This window comes from Mixophyes fleayi, chromosome 9, assembly GCF_038048845.1.
Source record: "Mixophyes fleayi isolate aMixFle1 chromosome 9, aMixFle1.hap1, whole genome shotgun sequence".
Classification (NCBI taxonomy): domain Eukaryota; kingdom Metazoa; phylum Chordata; class Amphibia; order Anura; family Limnodynastidae; genus Mixophyes; species Mixophyes fleayi.
The window spans coordinates 115603573-115630982 of NC_134410.1; the positions used below are offsets into that span (position 1 = coordinate 115603573).

At 42.7% G+C, this 27410-nt stretch overlaps 1 protein-coding gene across 1 annotated transcript; it reads right to left on the reverse strand.

Annotated features, from left to right (window-relative positions):
- Positions 1-16214: 16214 nt before the first annotated feature.
- CERCAM (cerebral endothelial cell adhesion molecule) lies at positions 16215-26859 on the reverse strand. Its single transcript, XM_075185096.1, has 12 exons — positions 26471-26859; positions 23845-23955; positions 22177-22294; positions 21699-21833; positions 20963-21167; positions 20535-20654; positions 20246-20322; positions 19055-19161; positions 18384-18516; positions 17433-17560; positions 17001-17204; positions 16215-16837 (listed from the first exon to the last, which is right to left on the reverse strand). Exons 1-12 carry the CDS (start codon positions 26662-26664, stop codon positions 16600-16602), a joined length of 1770 nt encoding a protein of 589 aa, XP_075041197.1. The 5' UTR covers positions 26665-26859; the 3' UTR covers positions 16215-16599.
- Positions 26860-27410: the final 551 nt, after the last annotated feature.

The window sequence follows — 27410 nt, forward strand, 5'->3', positions numbered from 1 at the left end:
ATGTGCGTCAGAGATGGGCGTGTCCCGAGGACATGGGCGGCCCTCCGTAGGACCCCATAGAATGCCATGCTGGCAGGCGGCTGGTCACGTGTGACGATCTGTCATACTGACATACCTGGGATGCCTGCAGAAGGCCTGCACACCTCCCCCCACTGACCTAGGCTGTAACATTATCCTGCATGTGTTTTGTGTTAACTTTATAATGGCATTTTGAAGGTTTGTTTTTTTAAATATACATTAACTGCGTTTTGTAAAGTGCTATTTTTTTAAATACATTTGAAGTTTTCCACATGCAATATATTTAGGGAGGAATTCCGAATGTATATTGTTGACCAAAGTGTCTATGAACAACTTTTCTGTATTGTGAAGTTCACATGTAATATTTAATATCAATCGCACCTACTGTATAAAGCAGATCCACTCTCTGAGAGAGGGCACCGTAGTAGTCCTCCATCTGGTGTATCATTAGCCAAGGACCAGATGGATATCTTCTCCTAACAAACAACCTCTTTCCAAAATTATACTATACACCGATTAGCTACAGCATTAAAACCACTGACAAGTGATGTGAATAACATTGATTATCTGGTTACAATATCATCTGTCAAGGGGTGGGATATATTAGGCAGCAAGTGAACAGTCAGTTGATGTGTTGGAAGCAGGAAAAATGGGCAAGAGGAAGGATCTGAGCAACTTTTACCAGGGCCAAATTGTGATAGCTAGACGACTGGGTCAGAGCATCTCTGTAACGCCAGGTCTTGTCGGGAGGGAAGGCTAACCGTCGTGGTCCAATCTCACAGAAGAGCTATTGTAGCACAGATTGCTGTAAAGGTAATTGCACTGGTTATGATAGAAAGGTGTCAGATCACACAGTGCATCACCACATGCTGCGTAGCCACAGACCAGTCAGAGAGCCTATGCTGACCCCTGTCCACTGCTGAAAGAAAGCAGCCTGGTGTTATGAATCACGACATGGGGACGGCTGGGTGCGCGTGCGTTGTTTACCTGGGGAAGAGATAGCATCAGGATGCACTATAGGAAGAAGACAAGCTGGTGGAAGCAGTGTGATTCTCTGGCCATTCATGTGGATGTTACTTTGACACGTACCACCTACCTAAACATTGTTGCAGACCAAGTAGACCCCTTCATGGCAGCGGTATTCCCTGACGGCAGTGGCCTCTTTCAGCAGGATGATGCGCCCTGCCACACTGCCAAAATTGTTCAAGAATGGTTTAAGGAACATGACAGAGTTCACAATGTTGACTTAGCCTGTAAATTCCCCAGATCTCAATCCAATTGAGCATCCATGGGATTTGGTGGAAACACAAGTCCCAGCCATGGAGGCCCCACCATGCAACTTAAAGGATGTGCTGCTAATGTCATGGTGGCAGATACCACGGGACACCTTCAGAGGTCTTCTGGAGGCCACACCTCAATGGGTCAGAACTATTTTGGTGGCGCCAGAGGGACCCACACAATATTAGGTTTTAATGTTGTGGCTGATCGGTGTATGTGTTCAATGTCAGAAAAAATGCAATAAGTAAACTGCAGTTCTACATCTCTAGCACCTATAACAAACTGGAGGATAGCTAATATGCATTAGTTCACAAAAGCTCAATAATATTTTATAGTCAGTGTCACGAATAGCCCAGGGCCCTCTTAACAACATGTTGGGCCCCCGGGCAAAGCAGTGCACCGGGGCTCCTATATATACATATATATATATATATATATATATATATATATATTAAAAAAAAAAGTGACTATATATATGGGAACTGCAGCCCAGGGGGGTCCGTCGGAGCAGCACAAAAATAAACCTGAAAAAAAAGAAGAGAATACTTACCTTGTGGTCAGCTGGCGATCCGGCTCCCTCCCTGGTCTCCTCCTCCGTGCTGCCTCCGACGGGCCCCCTTGGGCTGCAGGGCCCCCTGGGCACCTGCCCATTGTGCCCAATGGGAAAGACGGCCCTGGAGTAGCCCCCTCTGGCTACTTCCTGATTTAATATCTTATCGTATATTCATACAAACAATATATATCACCTCTAATTTGTAAATATACCTCGTCTCACCCCCTTTCTCTTTCACAAACCGCACTCGTGACTTGGAAGCTACTGTAAGGGAACACACAGGATTCCAGTCTAACCCTCACTCTAACCTCTCTCTTAGGCTACAGATATAGCTGGTCCTTTTCCCAACACAGACACGCTGCCACCAGTGTATAAGGCCCGTAGCAAACCTATGACTTAATCACCCAATTGCGCGCACTCTGTGCTCTGGTAGCTAAACAGTTACAACTTCACACACTGGTATCTAAAGAGTTAACCCAGCCAAGCAATCTATCGCTTCTAAACAGGCAGTGAATTCATTTAGAGCAATAAGGACATCACTATTACATTTTTTTATTTAATATCCAAAAAGTACAATGCTTACAGGTTATGAAAACAATCAATAAACAATTGACATGCAAATAAAAATTGCATAACCGTTAAAAAAACAAATGGGATGAATGTACAGAGCATAACTCAGGTATAATAATCTGTATGCCTGGGGCAGACAGAAGAGATGGACAATCCTTCAATTAGATTGATTTCCGAGAGCTGACCCTTTGTCCCTTCACAACACAGGTTTTTAAGCAAAATCAAATTCACAGGGGCAGTGTGGATGCTAATGTGGGGATGGAAATGTCTCATGGGTGTCACCTAGGGTTTGTTCAAAACTATTCCTAAAGTGTTGACCTCTCTTAACTTTTCTCAGATATATCCCAGAGACATAACTCCCCCGTCAATTGTCTCCCACACATTTAAATACCAAACATGAGGGAATTATAAAAATATGACATGACTTTCCCAAAGACATGTGATTATAGCTGTTCCCTGGTACTGCTAGTAAGTATAATTCACAACCCTGATGTGTTTTCTGCCCTTCAAAATGGAGTGGCACACGGATTTCCCGATATAGGAAATATGAAGGCATTTTCTTTGAAGTTAATGTTTCATTATACCTGCATAGATAGCTTTCATGGGTTGCCTTTGTCGACAAGGATCTAACCTGGGCACATGGCTTTCCCTAATTTACACCCAGTGGTTATTTTGTTTTTACAACACCTATTGAAAGGGAGTCTCTATTAATTAGGAAGTGGAATATATGATTAAAGACAATACATGTCTCTGATCTGCATATATTAAGTTGGTTTCCTCAAAGAGGGTCTGCTCAAACTAATTACCTTCCACTGGGCTAATTGACCAACTGTTTTAAAAAGGAAACAAAACTTTTATCTGAGAGAAAATCACGTTCATTTCTTTTTAACCATTTAATATTTTAATTGGGTCCCTCATCCTGACAGTCAGTCTTCTGAATCTTGGAGAGCCCTTGATAGTTAATTGCCAACATCATCATCATCATCATCATTGATTTATATAGCGCCACTAATTCCGCAGCGCTGTACAGAGAATGCACTCACATCAGTCCCTGCCCCAATAGAGCTTACAGTTTAAATTCCCTAACATACACACACACACACACACACGGGTCAATTTGAGAGCAGCCAGATAGCCTACTAGTATGTTTTTGGAGTGTGGGAGGAAACCCACACAAACACAAGCAGAACATACAAACTCCACACAGATAAAGGTCATGGTCAGAAATCAAACTCATGACCCCAGTGCTGTGAGGCAGAAGTGCTAACCACTGAGGCACCATGCTGCCAACATGTAATTAGGCCTTAATCATGGTTTTATGAAGGTCTGTTTCCCATATATATATACGTAAATAACTGCGGTTGGTCTGGGTCTTTAATAAGCACCAGTGTACAAATCCTAGCTATAATGTGAGCTTATGGTTTGTCATTCAAGCATAATACTCCAAATTTGGTGGGGGAGGTTGTCTATCTCATTGGTTCAAAACTAATGCTATATTTTCTGTGTGTGTATTTGGTGTCTCTCACTTTTAGGTATCCATGGGACACAAGCTAGAGGTGTACTCGGTGCTCTATGGTGAAAGATGACCAACATCTTGTGCTGTATATTAGCTGCAGTCCACAATCTTAGCACACTATACTGCATGTTAGCATGCCTCAGGATTGGGAACACCCAACCCCATGTTAGTGGTCTGTAAAGAAGTTTGTACTGAATGTGTGGCAGTTTGCCTGCCCATATGAATTTAATAAATAATTTCTTAATAGACTTAACATATTTAATTGGAATGCATATAGGATAGTTTGCCAGATTATTTTTTTTATTTAATTCGAGATCCACATTTAAAACACTAATGGGTCTGTAACGTTCCCATTGGCAATGTGTCTTTTACCCGGCGTGCCTCCAGGGTGTTTGCTGGAAAGCTATAGTCAACCGAAATGCTAAAATAGTCTCACGTTATCTTGAAATGCCTTATAAAATTTTATGACTTATCTGTCTGTTCCCGCTCACTTCCCCAAGGGGGTTTCTTTAGTAGCATCATATAATTCCTGTATTCAAATAACTTCTGTAAGGTGGAGACTAAAAACTGCCTTTGACCCTGTTGGTGTATTTTCAGGCAATGGAGGTGACTGGTCCCAGGCCCACTAAAAGATCAGAGCTAACGATAGCAACAAGGTCTGGCGAGCAGGGGGGCACTGGGCTACCTAGGGCATGGGGCACTGGACTACCTTGGGCAGGGGGGCACTGGGCTACCTTGGGCAGGGGGGGCACTGGGCTACCTAGGGCAGGGGGCACTGGGCTACCTAGGGCAACCAATCAGATGTTAGCTGTCATTTTGTACAGTGTACTAAACAAATGACAGCTAGAATCTGATTGGTTGCTATAGGCAACATCTCCACTTTTTCAAACCCGCAGTTTAGTAAATCTAGCCCTAAGTCTTGTGCATTCTGGCTTTGCATGTCAGAGCTAAACAGGACGGACCCTGATTGGAGTTTCACTGGGAGGTTATCCAGCGAACCAATGAATGAGAATATTTTGTCTTAGCTTTTTAAAGGCACAGGTTTCATTTTTTTTAAAGCAATCAACGCAAAGGGGAAATGGGTATTTTTATATCTTGCACCCTTAATATTCCATGAGAGGTTTCATGGCTGTCCGATACTCTTGCATGGACCTAGGGCACTTGCACAGCTGGGTACACCATGCGGTCTTTGGGAAGTCAAGTCTGTTTAGAAGTGACGTGCTACTGCTGGTGTAGATGCGCTCCACTAGGGTTTGTGGAATGTTTTAAGCTTTTCCCTGTGGGCTTCCAGAGCAGGAGCCATCCATCCCAGAGTACAAAGCTCTCTCCCATAAACTGCTTTTTTCAGTTAGATTCATTGTTTAGTTATGATGTTTGCACTTGGGTCATGAGTTCAATTTCCGACCATGGCCTTATCTGTCAGGAGTTTGTATGTTCTCCCCGTGTTTGCGTGGGTTTCCTCCGGGTGCTCCAGTTTCCTCCCACACTCCAAAAACATACTGGTAGGTTAATTGGCTGCTAACAAATTGACCCTAGTCTGTGTGTCTGTGTGTGTGTTTGTTAGGGAATTTAGACTGTAAGCCCCAATGGGGCAGGGACTGATGTGAGTGAGTTCTCTGTACTAGTGGCGCTTTATAAATAAATGATGATGACGATGATGTTAATCCTTTTGAGCATGTTTTATTTAACTGGGGATATATCAGTGGTAAGCACAGAATTTGTGTGTGATACCAAGGGCTGTTTTATACTACCTTACGCAAATGGGAAATCTGTTTCAAAGGCGCTATGGAGATTTTTACATGTAGAAATATAAACTTTATTAGTCCCTGTTCACATGTCTGCAGTTGCAGTGAACGTGCCTTTGAAGTGCATTTATATTGGAGGATAAAATTCAACAACAGTTACAGGAATTATTGAGCCCTACGGCAAACTCTTGTCATCCCTCACACAGAACGTGCATAAAAATGTAACTGAAAAAATGTAACTGAATGCCCAAAGAATGCAGCTTCTGGTCTAAATGCACTTTGCCTACAGTGGAAGTCAGTTAAAGACTTCAGAAGAAATCGGACTGTCCTGTGAATCTGAGACATATGAGAGTCCTGAACATTATATCTGTCCGTCCTGCATACAATGGCATATTGTAATTTATATTATATAAAATAACCCTGTTAACAGATTGTAGCATCATACATAATAAAATCAGTTCTAGAAATTAGCTCTAGGGATCATCATCATCATCATTTATTTATATAGCGCCAACATATTCCATAGTGCTTTACAATTGGGGACAAACATAGTAAACTAATAAACAAACTGGGTAAAACAGACAAAGAGGTGAGGAGGCCCTGCTCGCAAGCTTACAATCTATGGGACAATGGGAGTCTGATACATGAGGTTAAGTCTACATTTTGCATTTCGGCCCAGCCAGACTGCAAAAGTAACAGTGACTCATAAGCTAAATGATCCTGTCACACAACAATGTTGGTCAAGGGGTAGTTGTGTAAAGCGTGGTAATAGGGTAATGTAGTGAGGTTAAGAGGGTGGTTGAGGAATATTATAAGCTTGTCTGAAGAGGTGGGTTTTAGGATGAAGAAAGATAGAAGTGGCGTTGAGCAGTTCTCTTTATGTAGAATAAAAAGTAAAACACTGAGAATATATATATAGGGGAAGATACTAAGGATACAATGCTCCCAACATTCAAAATCCCGTCAAAATAAGCCCCACCCAGTTACGCCCAAATCCTGCCTAGAAATTACAATTTTTTGTCAAAATCCACCCACGTTCCTATTAAGCCCCGCCCCATTTGCGGGACACGATTCGGGACATCCCGCCAAAATAGGGACAGTTGTGAGGTGTGCTTTTGGTTTTCTCTTTGCCCGGAGGTGGAACTAACACCACTGCAGGGAGTGTGGCGACTACGAAGCCCAGAAGTGACGGGGGCTCAGCAATGCTGGATTGCATTCCCCAGGCTCAGCCTCTTCTGAGCATGGGCGGGTCTAGGGGCATAGTGTGGCTCCTCCCTTCCAGGCCCCCATCATCGTACCTTCATCTAAATTTTGCTATGAGGCCCAAGCATACAGTGTTCCTCCCCTGTCTATGCCTTTCAGGGTATGTGATTTTTATATCACCAATACTACAGCCCTAAACATGGCCTGATTAGCCAATAGGCTGACTAGGCTTCAGCCTAAGACGCAAGGCCTTTTGGGGGGGGCGCAAAGTTTTCAGCAGTGCATCATTATGACAGGGAGAAGTATAAACTGATATTCATTTTAAAATATAAGAGAATAATTGCTCTCCAAAGTAGAAAGAAAATATGAAAGATAAATGTTGTAAGATTTTAATCTTGAAGTGTTCCCATGGTAAAGGCTGAAGACAGTGAGTCATTCTCGGGCGGACGCTTGAGGGATAAGGGAGAGACAAGGATGGCGTTAGACACAGGCATGACAGCCCGCGACATTTTCACCCTCAGTAGCGCTCGTTCATGTCTCCGTTCTGATTGTAATGAAGACGAAATGAGAGACAAAGATTGCTGAGAACCTTTACAAAAAGCCAGGTGGAGCTGAATTTTGAATCAAACTCATAACCCCAGCGCTGTGAGGCAGACAAGCTAACCACTAAGCCTCCGTGCTGCCCGTAATTATACTTAATTATACCCATACTCTTCGCTAAAAAAGAAATACCAACATTCCACATGTTACAAAAAATGGAGTAACTTAATTCCCATATAGAGGCCCTGTATTACCATCTAGTATGGTCATTTCCATTACATATTTCAGTTAAAATCTATGCACATGATATATTTCACAGTCGTGCCATTAAGCCTCTTTCCAGGACCTGCTTGAGAAGCCTTATTCAGATATTGATCTGAAACTGTCACAGTTGTTTGGATCCTTCCCTCTCTTACGAATCAGTACCATATGGGATTTTTATAAGCTCAGAAGAGGGATATTTATCCTCTCATAAAGCGTTAAGGAATCTCTGGACATATGGAACCACTTGTCTCCTGCACCTTATGCAGAAATAATTTTGAGATTCCGAGGTTTTTTTTGGTGGTTTTAGGTTCAAGAGATTCCAAGGGCTAGATTTACTAAGCTGCGGGTTTGCAAAAGTGGGGATGTTGCCTATAGCAACCAATCAGATTCTACCTATCATTTTGTAGAAGGTACTAAATAAATGAAAGCTAGAATCTGATTGGTTGCTATAGGCAACATCCCCACTTTTTCAAACCCGCAGCTTAGTAAATCTAGCCCCAAATCTCTTTCCTACTTATAGGCGCATTCAAATCCTCTCTAGATTGAAGAGATAGCTTGTTCCCCTTCATATGAAGTAAATAAGGGATTCTTCTGAAACCTTCAATGTTTCTCCCCGTTTAAGATCCCTTAACTCCAATTCTTTCAGTACCTGCTCAGAGAGGGATTGCACTGTCTGCGACAATAAACCAGTTTACTTATTCTGTTCTTTTTAAGTGAAAGCAGCTGTAGATATTAAATCTTCTTCAGTCTTTAAGGACTGACCAGAGAGCAAATGTGGAAATATCATCAGTATAAAAACATCCCTCTGAAGTGAGCCATTCCGCTGTCACAGGCCAGAATGAGATCCCGGGGTATACTTCTTTTTACTTAGAATATGAATCTCTGTGCTGTGCCTATGTCCGTCTCTACCGTTTTCTGGGTCACTGATTTGCATCCTGTTACAAACGGAGAGAGAGAACGGAGGCTGACAGAGGTGGTCAAGTGTACACTGATTACACTAAAGGCATATTCAGGTAATTGTTGTCATGAACAGACTTGCTCTGAAGGTCTTACCTGCCGGTATTGGCGCTGCTGAGCTAGGAGGCGCTGAGTCTTAACACGCCTCTGGTCTTCGCCAGGGAGCCCCGCAAGGAAGTTTGAGGTTCGCTGCAAGGACGTGCAGGTTGCGGCCCTCCCAGATAGCTACCAGCGAAGTGTAAGATGAACAAGAGTAGCCGTGAAGTCGAAGGTCAAACCGTGCGGGCAATACAGGTACAGAGGGTACAGGCAGGAGCGGAGTCAGAAGGCCAAAGGTCAATACCAGGAAATCAGTATACGTCCCGATGAAGATCCAAAAGGGTAGTCAGGCAGAACCGGGTCAGAATCCAAGAAGACTGGTTTATGCTGGAGACAAACAAGGTGCTGGAGACTAGAGACCTAGTTACTCTGGCACCCTAATGGTACCAGAGCCAGGTTTAAGTTAATGATAGTGGCCTGTCATTGGTGGACGTGGGATCGGCGGTCAGAACAGCTGACCGCCACCAGGAAGCGTTGCTGGGGTCTCCGTTGCCTTGCAACGAAGATGAGATGTTCGGGCGCATACACCCAAACTTTCGGCCGAGAACCGGAAGTAGCATCCCATTAGCAACGGAACGCACGGAGGGCAAAGCAGGCAGGCGTCCCTGGCTCCTAATGTGTGTGCGGGGACGGCACCTGACAATTGTGACCCAATTAGATGTGGACGAATCCCCAGATACTCCTTTTAGAATTGTTAGAGCTGGTGTAACGATACGCATGATGAATATTTACCATAAGTAGCATCTAGCTGCTTTTCATTGGCTAATTGCATATTGATCCCTCCAGCTTAAGGATTAGCATTGCATCTATAGTATATCCAATTGTACATTACTTCTTTGACATCAAGTGCCTTGACTGGAACATCAATTTCCAATGTGCCAAGAATTACAGGTAGAGGCGCAGGTGTCGCACTTATCGTTGATAGCGATATTTCCTTAGTGGTCAGTGATCAGAAAAATATCATTACGGCCGGAGAGACAATAAATACACGCACAGGTGGGGTGTAGTTTATGCTCCGAGTTTATCAAAACAAATCATCATCTATATATAATGTTTTAGTCACGTAGACATTTTAGCACTGCGCAAGCGTGAATCACAAAGTCCAACGTCAACAAATATTACAAAGAACAAAGAAAGATATACATGTGCTGTGAAACTGGACATAACTGTTACAAATCATAGTTGCAGTTTTTACATGTCTTGGAAACTTGTTAATAAAACTAAAGCCTATTGTGACTTGCAAAGCTGAAGGCCTGAACAATATTTTTCTGAACAAATCAAGTTAACTCTTTCAATACCGGTAAACTTGAGTCCTTAGAGGTATGGTCAGTGTCCCCCTAATAATACCCAATTGACAATTTTAGTTTAAGGTTATTTCATATAGACTGGTTGTCTAGAGCTTCTTGACATTCTATAAACTTCCGAAATCTGATCTCTGTGCTTTGTACAATGCATTTAACATTTATCCTAGAGTTGGAAACTCTGCTCCCACTATCACAGCTCCTTCATAAGTTATTTTTAGTGTATGAACCTCTCAGCCGGCTTCCTTTCAGCTTTGGGTGGCATCATTAGGAGCAGCACAGTGGCTTAGTGGTTAGCACTTCTGCTTCACAGCACTGGGGTCATGAGTTCAATTCCCGACCATGGTCTTATCTGGGTGGAGTTTGTATGTTCTTGTCGTGTTTGCATGGATTTCCTCCGGGTGCTCCGGTTTCCACCCACACTCCAAAAACATACTGGTAGGTTAATTGGCTGCTGTCAAATTGACCCTGGTCTCTGTGTGTTTATGTTTATGTTAGGGAATTTAGACCCCCAATGGGGCAGGGACTGATGTGAGTGAGTTCTCTGTACAGCGCTGCGGAATTAGTGGCGCTATATAAATAGCTGATGATGATGAGCAATGTAGACAGCAAATGCAAACCTTACAGGAGCATTTGGTCAACAACTGTATATTTACATTTACAGCAATGGAACATTGACATAAAAAATAAAATAAAACAAGCATACAAAGGCGAATATCTGGAATATCTGGAATGACGAATCACACAAACAATGATAATGCTCTTGTTTTAATGGTGGAAATGGTATAAAATAAAGATGATTTACAAAAGTATTCAACACTCTAAAAAGTCAACAGATTTGTCTGTATTACACAGATTGTTCCAGACAATAGTTTTAGTGCGAATCAGTAGTCTCCTAAAGTAAATTTTCAGACTCCTAATTCATTGTTTGTCTGCAGATGTAAAACGTGTGTGTATGTGTGTGTATATATATATATATATATATATATATATATATATATATATATATGTAAAATCTAATTCCACGGAAAAGTAAAAGAAATAGTCTTGGTTGGAATTATGCGACTGAAAACTCAAACTTTTCCTTGCCAGTACTTGTTGTATACAGTGATTTAGCGGGTTCCCCAAAGCTCCTAATAGTTCAAGCACAAGATCCTCGCTCCTGCTTCGGTGGGCCTTTTTGGGAGTTATCATAATCTGTCACCAACAAACCTCTCATTCATAAGAATGGGAAGTGTTTTGTGGGGGTGGTATTTTGACACCCGAACAAGGCCCATAAGAGAATGGGACAAGATCTCCTGCTTGGACCTTCAGATGAATCAAAGGAGCCACCAAACAATGACGAGTAAAACATTGTGATTTATTTAGGTCAACTGATTACACCCAAACCAAAATTTTTAGTTTTGGTCGGAAATAGCCTTTTAAAGACTGCTCCCAATTAAATGTTAATGTTTAACTAATCTGCTCGTCCTGCATAGTGAGTTCCCCGGGAACTGCACACTGAAGCAATCTTTCCAGATACTTCTCAATTTTTGTGACATGAGTACAGGATTATTAGGGGCATATTTAATAAAGCACGATAGTGCTTTTAACGGGTCATTAAGGTCCCACAGTGTCCTCCGCAAATTTATTAAGGGGGCATCGCAGCAGATATCATGGATATCTGCTGCTTTGCATTCCTCTTCGTTTTTGGGAGCAGTCACCATTCAACAGAATGGTGACTGCTCCTGGCCGCAATCTAACAAGTCCCGAAAAAAACATTTTTTTCGGGAACTTGTCATGTTACATCATCATCATGGCGTACATCATCCGAATTGAGGAAATTTAATGCTATCAGCTCTGCTCCGGAGAGCAGAGCTGGACAGCGCATGTGTGGAGGGATCACATGATCCCTCCCTGTCACTCAGCGCGCTCTCTCTGCAACTATCATTGCAGAGACAGAGAGGGGATCTGTGTTCTTGGAACTGGACATGCGCAATTGAAGAGTGAAGAGAAGACCCGAAGACAGCGCTTCCGAAGAGGGGGGTAAGTATTATTTTTTTTATCACTGAAACAGCAGTTTTTCGGAACTGCTGTTTCTGTGCAGGGCTGTACATAAATGTGAGTAGTTCAATCCTTATCATTGCGATAAGGATTGAAAACTACTTTTTACTTTATGTGAATATTGATAAATGTGCCCCTTAGTCGGCTGGTTAAATGTGTCAACTATTGGAATATGCCTGCCAGAAGGGGGTGTAACCCTGCAGACCAATAAAAATCCTTCAACTTTCTGCGTGCGAGGTCCTATTGGTCCAGACAGCCGCAGCTCTTGCCTTGTTTTCAGCAGAGTTGAAAACTTCACCATGCGGTCCCCAGGACTCCAGCAGCTCAGTGAAACTTTAACACTTAACTTGGAGTACTCATCAAGTACCACTGGCATGATGAAATCTCAGAATGGCGTAAATACCAATACATCTCTGCATGGCATCTCACTCTCTTTTTACACTTGCCATATCTGTGGCTGAGCGTGACACTCGAGAAATGGAATCAATCCAGATTTTTGATCTGCCACTAATTAACATATAATTAATGTGAACCTTAATTAACAGCAGTCACAGCAGGGCTGTGTCCCGGCAATATAGTTCCCAGGGAGAAACGCTAGAATGCGATTCTGTTTCTTTCTCCTCGCTGATTGATATATTAATTCTTCACAAGAGGGAGAGTAGAGTTAGGGCTGGCAGATTACCTATTTGAAGGCTCAGCTACACAGCATGTGATTTTTGTATGCAAAGTGCTTAAGCCACGTTTATATGAAACCTTAGGGACAAACCTTTCTAGTCATCACCATTTAGCGCCACAACCAGCTGGTCACTGGAGGTCAGTGTTACACTATCCCATCGTTGGTAGCTATGGTGGAGTCAGAAATGTAAGCAAATCCACAGGAGAGTGCAGGCTCTATCATCTGCTGTTATATAACACCATAAGGCAAGAGGGAAATCCTGCATCTATAAACTATTTGCTTCTGGCAACATGTCATAAACAAGCGCAAACAATGCTTTAGTTGGCAAATCGATTTATTATTTAAAAACCAAGAACTCTAAATGTGCTTGTTATTTACAAACCTCAAGATATTTTTGTTGACTTTTTTGGCAATTGAGATTATATTTTGTTTATGGAACAAAGTTCTACATTAGTGGCGCTCAAACTTTTTTTTTAGCTGAGACCCCAAGTGTCAGTGAGCCACTGTTCTGTTACCCCAAGTGTCAGTGAGCCACTGTTCTGTTACCCCAAGTGTCAGTGAGCCACTGTTCTGTTACCCCAAGTGTCAGTGAGCCACTGTTCTGTTACCCCAAGTGTCAGTGAGCCACTGTTCTGTTACCCCAAGTGTCAGTGAGCCACTGTTCTGTTACCCCAAGTGTCAGTGAGCCACTGTTCTGTTACCCCAAGTGTCAGTGAGCCACTGTTCAGGGACCCCCCCAAGTGACATTGTGCCATTGTTCAGTTACACCAAGTATCAGTGTACCATTGCATAGGGACCCCCCACAAGTGCGCCATTGTTTTTTGACCCCAAGTATCAGTGTGCCATTGCCATTTATAAATGTTATTCATTAAAAAGGGTGGGGGGTGGGAGAATATATATAATGAGCCAAAAGTATGTGGACACCTCAACATCACACCCATATTTGCTTGTTGAACATCTCATGCGAAGACCATGGGCATTAATATAGAGTTGGTCTCCCCTTCTGCTGCTATAAAAGCCTCTGGGAGGTCTTTCCGTTAGATTCTGTAACACGGCTGTGGGTGTTCACATCCATTCAGCCACAAGAGCATTAGTGAGGTTGGGCACTGATGTTGGGCGATAAGGCCTGGCTCACAGTCTGTGTTCCAATTCATGCCAAAGGTGTTTGATGGGGTTGAGGTCAGGGCTCTCTGCAGGCCAGTCAAGTTCATCCACACCGAACTCCCATAACATCTCTTGAAGGACCTCGCTTTGTGAATGGGGGCATTATCATGCCCAAATTATTACATCAAAGTTGCAAGCAAACGTTTCTCTAGAACGTCATTACAAGCTGTAACATTAAGATTTCCCTTCACTGAAACTAAGGGGCCTAGACAAATCCATTAAAAACAATCTCAGAGTATTATTCCATCACAGTTGGCAGTACGTAATTCATAACTCCAGAGAATACGTTTCCACTGCCCCTGAGTCCAATGTTCGTGTACCTTTTACCAGTCCACTCAACGTTTGGCATTGCGCATGGTGATCTGAGACTTGTGCGCAGCTGCTCTGCCATAGAAACCCAATCCATTAAGCTCTCAACGAACAATCCTTGCGCTGTTTCGAACGCGATGGTGAGTGCTGCAACCAAGGACAGACTATTTTTACTTGCTGCGCATTGTGTGCGGCCTACTGCTTCAAGATTGTGCTGTTATTCCTCATAGACCTTTCCACTTCCCAATAACAGTACTTGTAGTTGACCAAGGCAGCTCTAACAGGGCAGACATTTGACGTACTGACTTCTTGGCATGTAGTATCCTATGACAGTGCCACATTGAGTCACCGAGCTCTTCACAACAACACATTCTACTGCTAATGTCTGTCTATAGAACTTGTACGGTTGTCGGCTTAATTCTACGCACCTGTTAGCAATGGATGCGGCTGAAACGGCCAAATACACTAATCAGAAGTGGTGTCCACGTGCTTTTGGCCATGTAGTGTATTCAAAATTTACAAGTTGGCTGATAACTAAAGGTTCTAATGCTCCGCATGGCTATGAGATGGTCCTGGCCCCATCCTCTAGAAAGTACTTAACACACAAACATGCAAGAGTTCAATAATCAAACAATAGGCACACATAACTTACTGGAATGAGTCCTTATATGACGTTGCTACCATGGTGCGGTTGGACGATGGCTGCACAAACATTGAGATGCCATCATTGTCCGACCACAACTACCATCTATTCCATTGGACATAGAATATTCTCGGTGTGGGTTATAATCAAAATAACTGAGGACATAGAGACTCTTCTGCTAAGGCCAAGCTTTGTGTGGTAGACAGCCTTTGTCGCCACGGTAAGGCCTCAGTCGTACCTACAGAAACAATAACCTAACCCATATTATCCAGGAGATATTTGTCTGCTCCTGAACTTCTTTTTTTTACTTTAGTTAACTTGAGCTCAATTTATTATCAATTAAATAAGCTCAGATAAATTTAGGAACAGTCAGTGACAAGTTCTGGAGCATACAAACATCACCTGAATGAAATGTGTCAGGTTGATGTCTATGCACCATCATTGTCTACTACCATACAAAACTGCACCAACATACATCTCCGCACTTGTCTCAAAATATCTCCCAACTCGACACCTCCTTTTCGCACTAGACCTGAGTCTCTCATCCACACTCACTACCTGCTCCCATTCCCGGTTACACAACTTTTTTCAGTTTGCACCCACTCTCTGGAATTCCCTCCCTCGCACAGTAAGACTTTCCTCTGGTCTTCAAACCTTCAAGCGTTCTCTGAAATCCCACCTTTTCAGGCGAGCTTATAATATTCCTCTACTACCCTCTTAACTTCCCTAGGCTACCCTATTACCACCCTTTACAAAGTTCAAACAAGACTACAACCCTTTCACCAACATTGATGTGTGACTGGACCATATAGCCCACTAAGCACTTTTTACGTTTGCAATCTTGCTGAACCAATATGCAATATGTAGCACTTAACCTCTTGTATCAAACTCCCATTGTCCCATAGATTGTAAGCTTGCGGGCAGAGCCCTCTTACCTCTCTGTCTGTGTTACCCAGTATTGTTTTATTACTGTGCTTGTATCCAATTGTAAAGCACTGTTGCTATATAAATAAATGTTGGTGACAATCGTTATCATCTTCACCCTGCCTCCTCTCTCCCTTTATATACATCTGTATGTTAAATAATGCAGCCCTAATAGCGAAATCAAGTGTTGCAGGAGTCATAGTGACAGCGTTCTACCTATACTACAATATGAAGATTAGTGTGAAGGGTAATCAGAGGAAAGGTGTTTCACATTCACACAGGAAGAGACACACGTAAGCTACAGCCTCTCAACAAGTGCCCCAGGCTGCAAAAGTAGACAAAAAAAGTTGATCTCAACAGCAAATGATTCTAAAAAAAACAGACAAAAAACAAACAAACTGAAAAGCACGGTGGGAGCGAATGATAAATATACATTTTGATGATGATTGTCAATTACATAATGTTTTTTAAGAGTAGAAAAAATACATTAAATTCCCTTTTATACATTTTAAAAAAATAAAAATAAAAAATGCAATAAACTATGAAAATGTTCACGGTCCTGGTAGTCCAATAAGAGCTTGTTCGGTATAGAATTTTCTGAAACAATGGCCGCAGAAGGGTCTAAAAGATGGTATCTGTACGTTCCTGTGTGCAGGAATGATGGACAACATAGTCCAAAGGGGAAGACGGATGGCGAATAACGCCTTAGCACGCCTCTCGTTTCTTTCCTATTTCCAAGCTGTGCAGTAAGTGACTGCTTATCACCTAAGGTTACTGTTCATCTTATGACTCAAGATCACAACTCGTCCCGTGACGTGGAGCGCAGCCCGTGTGGTACATTCCTCCGCGTGTCTTTGAGGGTCTTCTGCGATCCGCTCCAATCTGTCCGTACGTTGTCATCATCCCAGAGGGTGGAGGTCTCGGTGTCACTGAGCCAGCTGGGCTCACCGGTGTAATGTGTGGGGTAAACAAGAAGAGGGTGGACGGAGAACACCCTCAGGTTCCGATTGACAAAGTGGCCTTTGTACTCCTCACTGTGAAACAAGACAAAACACGAGAGTAGCAAGACGCAAATGCTACTGGGTGAATGGACAAATGCGGGATGTAGGGATTATAAAAGACAGCAGAGATAAAGGGAAGATAGAAAAGTTAAACTGGAATCTCAGGGAAACAAAACATGGTCTCCAAGGCACCTACTTTGGGTGTGTGTCTGCCATGATGGGAAGGAACTCGTCTACAGGAAGTATCTTGGAGAGGGGTTCAGCGTTCATCAGCTTCTGGGCGCCCTGCAGGGAGATCATGTAACAAAGGGTCCAGTAGGAGTAATCAGCTTCCACCAGGTACGGCACATTCTCCACTGGCTTCTCAGGATCTGTAGTCACTTGTTTCCTCCCTATGTATCTGTAAGAGGGAGACCGGTTAAGATCTACCATACGAGATCGTATATTGCAGTGATGGCTAACCTGTGACACTCCAGGTGTTGTGAAACTACAAGCCCCAGCATGCTTTGCCAGTAGATAACTAGCTGATAAAGCATGCTGGGGCTTGTAGTTTCACAACACCTGGAGTGTCACAGGTTAGCCATCACTGGTATATTGCAAGATATCTTTGTAGTAAGTGACCCCATACATCAGGTCCCAGTCCAGCTGGGCAGTGCGGACATCATCCAGGAGCCGGATCATCTTTCTCTTGAAAAAGGATTCAAACCGTACATCGTCTTCAAACACCAGGATCACATCCAGCTGCCGCTCTACAATCTGAGGGGGAAGATGGGGAACATTAGAGAGAAGTGTGCTGGATGAGAGAGTGTGGCAGACACGTGACTACTACAAAGAGTGAAGTGACCTTTATCCAGGTTGCCAATCATGCATCTCTGAACGGAAACAACTCCCATTTATCCGAAGCTTTAATTGGATAATGTTCCTTCCTGCCAAAGTTACTTCTTGTGAAATACACACAAAATTAGAGGTTGGCTCCTTTGAAAGGGTTGTCCACTACTTGACAATTTCAACTCGTTAGTTAGCTGTCATACGAGTCTACTGTCAGGTGCCTTTGTAACCACACAAGATTGGGTATTCTGAAACCCCTGGCCAGTTATACTAATGGTGATCTCCTCTCCATACTGGGAAACGCAGTGGTTCATTATAGGTAATGCTGGGGTCTCGGTGGGTGGGTTAATGGGGATTACACTTTGGTAGCACTACAGAACGAATATTGTGGGTCTGGGGGAAAGGGGGTTCTAAAGAGGGGAATGTTATCCAAAAGTAAGCAACACATTGAGGGGTAAATGTATCAAGCTGAGTTTTCCGGCGGGTTTGAAAAGTGGAGATGTTACCTATAGCAACCAATCAGAATCTAGCTGTAATTTTGTAGAATGTACTAAATAAATGACAGCTAGAATCTGATTGGTGTTTCAAACCCGCCGGAAAACTCTCAGCTTGATACATTTACCCCTTAGTCTCTTCAATATAGAGGGTTGAAGTTTGCTATTTCTTTAAAACAATGTTTACAATCACAATTCCCGCTTTATTCAGTTCCATCTATTAATTTGTGAGATAAAAGTAATGCCCAACAGATTACCTCTTGCCAGATTTTAAAGTGGCTCAGGAAGCAGCCCACCTCCCCTTTCGTGAGGGTCCGACCAGAGAATGGGTCATAGAATCCCGGCAGTAAATTCACACCCAGACGCTTGATGCCGCTACTGTTCAGAGCACTGCAGGAAATCAGGAAAGCACAATAGTTGCTAGATGTTAATTTATGACCAATCAAGGGTTTTACGGAAATCTGCATATATAGGCCCAAATGGTGGCATCTGCAAAATGTTTGCGTCATCTGATGGGAGGAATTAAGTGGGTGCATTTTTGAACATGATTTTAATATTGCACCTTAGTGATCCTCATACTGAAAAGCCTCCAACATTATAACAGCTTCATTAAGGAACAAATCCAGGATTCTTAACAGAACAGATGCTGAACCTTAGAATAAAGAAGGATGAGCTCTACTGTCTCTAATCAACGTTCTATCACTGGTTCTCTTAAAAAGTCTCAGTGCAAGGTCCGTATGCCCCTGCGCAGGAATCAATGGACCCCATGTGTATATTCATCCACATTCCATCTCTTGGACTCAAATGAAATAAAATACAGGTAGATCAACCCACCCAAGTGCCTATACCATAAGTGTAGTTGATACTGGAAATAGCATCATAAAATAATTGTTATTATTAGGCCAGTTTCTGATAAAAAAAAAGTTACCTTCCATCAACAGCATCCAACACATGGCACGATATCTCCTGTTCATTTAGAGAGCGGAGCATTCTCTCACGTTTCTCAGGGCGACGGAGCAGATTAATCAGATATATCTAAGGTAGACAGAGGCACTGGTGTTACTGGACAGGTGCTGTCGAGTGACAGAGGACTGGAGACAGGATTGGAGTGGTACCATCACGAGACAAAGGACTGGAGCGATATCATCAGGAGACAAAGGTCTAGTACCATAGGCAAACCAAGGGGGGTTTCCTAGTGCCTGGAAACCCCCTTCCAAGCCTGGGGCACTGTATAATTGAGGTGGCTGGACCCTGCTCCCGCTTCACACAGCTCTGCTTGAAAAGGGAGAACGGTGTGCACCTAACAGTAGTGCAGGCAGCATTGCCCATGTATATTATGGGGATAGGAAGAGTTGGAGAGCAGCCAAGCACTGTCTAAAATTATAGCTACGCCCCCATGCATGCTGGTTACGCCCACTGGCGGCGTGGAAACTCCCCTTTACAAATCCTGCGTTTGCCCCTGAGTACGGTACGATCAGGAGACAAAGAACTGGAGCGGTACCAACATGAGACTAAGAACTGGAGCGGTATCATCATGAGACAAAGGACTGGAGCGTACCATCATGAGACAAAGGACTGGAGCGTACCATCATGAGACAAAGAACTGGAGCGGTACCATCATGAGACAAAGGACTAGTATGGTACGATCAGAAGACAAAGGATTAGAGTGGTACTACCAAGGCATAAAGGCCGCAATGGTAGAGTCATCAGACAAAGGACTTGATTTGTATTATCAAGACGCAAAGAGCATGAGACCAAGGATGAGGAAATAAAACAAGGACAGGGATACTTTACAAATAAAACACGGCAATGGTTTAAAAAAAGACACAGGATAACCATCATAATTTGGTCATTTACTATGGAACTCTTTCATAAGGCATGAAGAAGAGAAATGAAACAGTGGAGTAAAATGGAAAATAATCAGGTAATAAATGAATGATAATCGACAACACAATATTTGTTAGTGAATTACAACAAATGACCGTGTGGGCATCACGTGCGATGTAGTACAGTAGCCGCAAGATGCAGAAAAGTCTCCCAACCCTAATATACATGGGGAATATAAGAATACTACAAAATGCCATCTGTACAGTTCAGAATGGTCCTAGTAACCAATTACCTCGTCAAACCCCATTTTGTCCGGAAGCTTCGGCAGTGGGGATACATATTGAGACGTAACGAAGGGAAAACCTTCCACTGCAAGAAATAAGAGAGTGTAATAATTAAACGGGACGGGCCTGTATAACCTTCCCCTGCCCCCACCTTTCTTAAAAGTGCTCTACAGCCTAGTAAAAGGTTAAAGATCAGTGAAGTAACCAAAAAAAAAAAAAACCATGCCACAAATTAAATCCTTTGCTTTAATGCTCCAGTTTTTAAATTCCACTAGGGACAATAAAGTCCATTCTCACCCATTGCTTCCAGTGTAAGGTGCACGAAATTCAGCTTGTCGTCCTCCAGGCCTTGCTGAGGCTGTGCTGGGACATTGAGATAACCGTAGCGTTGTCTATTACACACGAAAGCCTGTACTCCTGAAACAAACAAAGACTGTTAACTACAATCCAAAACTTTTAAAAAAAAGACAGCTGTTGTCAGCCCTTATCCTGAACACTGCATATCTGTGTGTATCTAGTAAAATGAAAACATGAGGTATTGGTTCATATTTTGATCAAAACATTTAAGCCTGCATCCCAGTGTTGCATGTCCTACACTCACCGACATGCTTTAAACACCATTAAAATGTTAACTACATTCATTTCAACTAAACGGGCACCAGATCAGGACCAAGAGCAGTAATCTCCACACTTATCGTTTAAACTTCTTCCCTCCCTATGTGTACCTGAGGCCAAGCATGAGTAAGCAAACACAATGACATCATCAAAAGTCCAGGTGTAATGAGGATGAGGGGGGTAAAAAGCCAGTGTGTGACTCTCTTCCTTCCGCAGGTCCAGGAGAAAGGTGGAGTGAACCATGGGTACCGGGAAACAGCCAGTGCGCTGACGGTTCCTGGTGGGGTAATAATCAGCCGTCCGGCGATAAAATCCCTGGCAAGAAGAATGTAGAATTACAGCTGAGCTTAGTAATATGGAGGACACCAAATCCAAAGACCCATTACGTTATTCGATCATTGTAAAGGTGGTCTCCGGTTACCTGTCTATCCCCCTTTCTAAACCAACAAAAATCTGCCATTGCTATTAAAGGGATCGATTGTTAAAAGTCATTATGAACTTTGAAACATTCCAAAAAGTTTAAATAGTGTATTATTGTGGATCCTGGGACTTGCTAAGAGCTAAGAGTGAATCCCTTTAGAAAACCATCTTTAAATGTGCAGACAGATTTAGAGTTGGGACGGGGCGTGTCCTAGCACAACTCTAAAATACTATTTACAAGCTGCATGCAGTAGGCGGTTATTTTCCCTGCATGCAATACAAATTGTATTTGCACCCCGTAAATGGCAGCTGGACTAAACTAAACAAAAGAACTGGGTCTCCCGTTTATACCCCTGTTCTGTTCGGCAGAAGGAGTTTTTAGTCTACCATCCCCACCGAAAACCACTCCCGTTAGTGGTCACTCACCTGGGGGGTTATTCCACACCAAAAGTTAGAGAATCCCGTCTGTGTGTCCAACATGGGCGCTACCAAGGTCTTATTCTCCGCCATCATCAACTGCACTGTATCATCATTGGTCAGGACGTTATCTGCGTCTGTGAACTGTAAGACAACAAGTCACGATACAATACCCAGGAAATGTTTTATTTTTATTTTTTAAGGAAAAACTTTTCTTTGTGCAACAGTTTCTGCGGGTTCCCTGTCCCAAATAACTGAACCAGGTTTTCCCTTAGCTCATCCCTGTCACAGTCTACGTCTCCCTCCAAAACTGGTGTTTACACAGCTTAATGCAGAGTAGCACAGGGAAACATATGCTGTCTTAGAAACACTTATCTATACATCTCGAACGTACAGCACAGTCATTTCCGGTTGTCCTCCAATGTGCCTATCACTTCGGTGCTCTATTATAAACGGCGCAAGATTCCCTGGAGCACCTCAACCTTACCAGGATGTAGTCGGCTTTGTGCTCCTTTGCATAGTTCAGAGCCTGCTGTCGTAGCTTCATGACTTGCTCATAGCGTTCTTTGGGCCACTGTTTTGGACCAATCTCCTCTGAATACCACCTGTGAACCATCAAGTACATCAATGAAACGGCCAGAATAATTATACACCCCCTGTACACTGTGCCCCTGACTCTAGCAATATAAAACAAGTCACTCCCCATCGATTGAAGATTATGTGATGGCTTTCATTGGCGGCTGACCTAAAGACATATACAGAGAAAAGTAGACTGGTCTCCTATAGTGAAAACTTGTTTGGTTGCAGTTCTTGGGGTGACCTAAAGCCGAATTGAATAAGTAAAACAATATCTAGTTATCCACAGCTAAATATATACACAATATACATATTGTAGTGTTTGGCAGTATGACCTTTCATTTCAAGACAATTTGTTTTGTTTTAAATAAGGTCAATTCAAAGTTTTTCTAGCAGATTAGAAAATTATGTATTAAAGTGTATGTTCTTGTTTTTTGCCTATATGTTTTACAACATGTATTACATTATGTTTCTGATTTCATACTGTGCTTTTTACCGAAGCTTTTATATAGTCCTGGCAAAGTTGTTTATTCTGTTTCTCTTGGGTACAACACTGCTCAGCTCTGCACATTAGATACAGTATCCACAGAATAGTTTAGCATCGTATCCAAAGGCAAGGAAGTCAAAACAACTGTCTAGGGCCAACCTGTGACTCTCCAGGTGTTGTGAAACTACAAGTCTCAGCATACCCTGCCAGCTATTGGCTGGCTATATACTGGCAAAGCATGCTGGGGCTTGTAGTTCCACAACACCTAGAGAGCCACAGGTTGGCCAGGCCTGGTCTAGAGGATATAAAGTCTTTGGTGAAAAACACAGAAGATAGCTAGGAAAACAAAGCAATGTATTTAAAGTGGGCCTATACAAGCCTATAAATTAAAATTGTCAGAATGTGGAAACCCCCTTTATTGTTATTGCTGGCAAAAAAGGAATTAAAGGACTTTACAACCAGATCATCAATGTAAATGGAGTTAGAGGAGGCAAGTGCTTTACTTAATTGGGATTTCATGCAGGCTCCCAGAGAGAGAAAAGACGCCTCTGGGTAATTATTGTCACTATTCCTAAGAAACAAGAGTCTTATAAATGAAGAAAACAAATCACATTTACACCAAAGGAACGTTCACGGCCAATTACCCTAAAATTTAATTTGCTGTCTACAAAAAAAAAGGATTCTTTAACATCTACAAATGTATTAGGAGCTTATAAGAACTGAAGATATTTATGAGGAGGGTTTGATTGTGGGGGGGAAGCCTTTTTGCTATGTACAATAAACTCCCTGTCAGTAGCCCTAATGAAGGACGGTAAATTGAGTCTTTGAGTCTAAAGGGCTGATAACAGAGGACAATAGTGAAATAGAAAACAAGTGCACATATATTGATAACGTTTACATACATTGCTGCAAGAAACTGAATGAGCTTGCATTTTAGGTATAGTGACCCCTTAATGTAATCTGAGGTAGGTAGGCATATGATTATACATTTTTGCCACTGCTGTAAGGAGAATATAATATGGAAACACCAGCATGCACTCAGCGTGTTCATACATGTTAATTCAGAACATGCAGGTGGTGGAGATAAATCACCTGGGCCTCTCCTGTGATGTCCACACCACAGAATTATATAATGGCTGCACAGACTCCAGCCACTTCTGCAAGACCTCAAGCGTTGTGTCTTCATTATGGTCAGTTACGCACCTGCAGAGATGGAGGAACGGTGGTAATAATTCATGGTTTGCAGCATTCACTTGTACAGTGGGATGTCATACACAACTGACTGGTCTGATATAGGACCATAGGTATGTAATCTTACCAAACACATTAATAACGTCATGGAAATTATACCTGAGACAGAGAGTAATCCTAGTTACCGTGGCTGTTTTCAGAGTGGACCCATAGATGAATGATTTTTCATTCTTCTAAACAGCTTTAATAATAAAGATTATATATATATATATATATATATATATATATATATATATAGTTAGTTAGCACTTCTGCCTCACAGCACTGGGGTCATGAGTTCGATACCCGACCATGGCCTTATCTGTGCGGAGTTTGTATGTTCTCCCTGTGTTTGCGTGGGTTTCCTCCGGGTGCTCCGGTTTCCTCCCACACTTCAAAAACATACTGGTAGGTTTATTGGCTGCTATCAAATTGACCCTAGTCTCTCTGTCTGTCTGTATGTATGTTAGGGAATTTAGACTGTAAGGTCCAATGGGGCAGGGACTGATGTGAATGAGTTCTCTGTACAGCGCTGCGGAATTAGTGGCGCTATATAAATAAATGATGATGATGATGATGATGATATATATATATATATATATATATATATATATATATATATAATCAATACATAATAGAAGACATTTAATACATCAGTTTATATACTTTCAAACAAAGTGTAAATCTTTTTATCTTGTACATTAGATTACATCCACTTGAATTTTCAGTGTGTTGGACGTGTTGGAGCATGAAAAATTAGGACACATTTTTCACCCTCCTACCTGTTCCTATTCGCTCGTAAATGTGAATAATACGCCTGACAAAAACCCCACCAACATTCATACACAGACGTCAATGCATAGATGTGACAGGCAGTTGAACAGAACTAGGTGCATTCCTTATATGGGGGTATAGATCAGTGTTGTCTCTTTAATTCCTGTCAGATCTCATACATGTGGCTGGTGCCTGAACTTTTTTTCCAAAGCTTCACACAATGCGATTTGAGCAGACATTTGATAAGCTTTAAAGCTGCAGATACAAGAGTAGAAGAATCCTGTGCCAGCAATCGTCTGCCATTCACACAAGGCAGAAATATAAGGCTGCAGTATATCACAAAGCTCAGGCCGTAAGGCCAGAAGATCGTGCATAAGCTGTTTTTTGACATTATCGCCTGGGGGTGTTTTTTTTTTTAAAGGTTTTTAAAAAGCACTCAGAAAACATCAGTGTAGATATATATGCCCTCAGTGCTTTTAAAGAGCCTTTTCAATCCACGGTGTACGTGGAATGTAATGCAAGAAGGCAGTTCTGAAAATGCTGCAGACATTTACACCATTGGCTTGCATGCCTGCACACGGCCCCTGTCCACACAGGTTGGCAGCAAAATGCCATAGTCGTGCATGTGCTATTTGCTGGCATTTTTACGCTGGTGCTGTGTGAACAGCAGACGGATGGAGGACCTTCTGTATACTCATACCAATTTTTTTGTGTATCTTTTCCCATCTTAAATTTGTGTGTGTGTCTGGGGGCGGATACATTACTTCTATGAGCAATACCTGAGATCTAATATCAAAAGGAAAAACAACTACTTCATCGGTGCAAAAAATAAATAAATATGTTTTTAGTCAATTCCCAAACGTCCCAAGAAGAACAATTTCACCTGGCACACAGGTGTCTGCCCCCATGTGTCCATTTATTTTACATGTGTACCTAACCTGGGCAAAATTAAGTGATTTGAAAGCTAATTTTTCACATCAATGAATATTAACCACAGTAGGTTATTGCAATAAGAAAATAACTGATACAAGATAGCAATATGATGAGAAGTGATAGGACCAGGCTTTCTGCATAAAATAAACTGGGGACAGGGGAGGGGTGTCAAATTGTAACTTGGGGAGAAGGGGAGAGGGGGAGAAGGGGAGAAGGGGGAGAGGGGGAGAGGGGGGAAATCGGACTCAGCAGCCTATCAGGGCAGGGCCATCTTAACATTATGGGCCCCCGGGCAAAACAGTGCACCGGGGCCCCTAGATATAGATATAGATATAGATATATAGATGTATACAGATACAGATATAGATATAGAGATAGAGATAGATAGATGTACTTGCTCAGTGACCCTTGTAGGTTTCTTATGCAGGTCTTTTTCTTTTGCAGGATTATTTATTCTCATTAAGAGCCATGCCTATGGGGCCCTTGCCCGTGGGGCCCCCGGGCAGCTGCCCATCATGCCCAATGGAAAAGATGGCCCTGTATCAGGGAAATTTTAAAGAAAAAATTTGCAGGTGGCCCAGTGACCCAGCCCAGGGTAGCCCACTATGTAACCAGACCTGTGTCCCCCAGCACAGCCTGCCCCTGAATGGGGGTTACAAAGTCTGAATTGCCCACATATAGTTGCCCCCAAAGCTTACCTCACTATACACACAGTGCCCCCCACATGCACACTATGGGATGCACTGCACACTATACCCCCAGTCACACCCAGACCTCTCACCAGATCGAGATCCTCTCCTTCGGGTAGTTCATCCTCTCTAGCGCCCCCAGGCTGTAAGGCAGGGAATGAGCCGCATTACGGGCTAGGATTGCGATGACCAGGGAAGGGGGTGAAGAACCGGGAGCTGTCTCCTGCCCAGCGGCCAGCATCAGGCCGGGCAGGAGCAGCAGCAGCTGTACAGCGGCAGGGTCCATGGATGAGCACCGGGAGGGACGTGTCAGAGGAGGGAGACACAGGAGAGCAGGCGGGGAGGGCCGTGTGGCAGAGAGAGGAGGGGAGAGGGGGCTCTCAGCAGGACGGAGGGGAGGGGTACACTGTCTGCAAGGAGTGGGGCCCCGGTAAAGTTTGCTGCTCCTCTCAGCTGCCTGTCACACACCGAATATATAAGTCAGGGCTTCATAACACAATGCAGATCTGGGTCATGGGATGATGCATTTGCTGCAGAACATCTTTGGCAGCTAAACGCCATTTGTATTCCAGGATTACTTCCAGGTTTTCCCTTGGCTTTCCATGAAACTACTTTTTAAAGAGGAAACTACTTCACTTTTTTTATGTGAAATGAGGCAATTCATCTCCAAAGGGGTTCTGCAGCAGCTGTGGTATTTTGTTTTATAAGCCTCGTGTAAAAACAATAACCTATTTGAAAATGCATTTGGTTTGTATATGATTTGTCCAGTGTTAGCAATCAAGATGCCTGTTAGAAAGAGACTATTGAGAGAAAAAGTTGAGATGCTTTACAATATGAAATCTTTAACAGCCATATCATATTTTTATTGTATTAAACCTGTAAGCCCATAATCAGATTTTGTGGAATTAAACAATATTTATGTTTATCTATATAATGCTACCATATTATGCTGCACTTTGCAGATAATATTTGGTACTTCACGTCAGTCCCAGCCCCACTGAAGCTTACAATGTATATATATCCTCTATCACA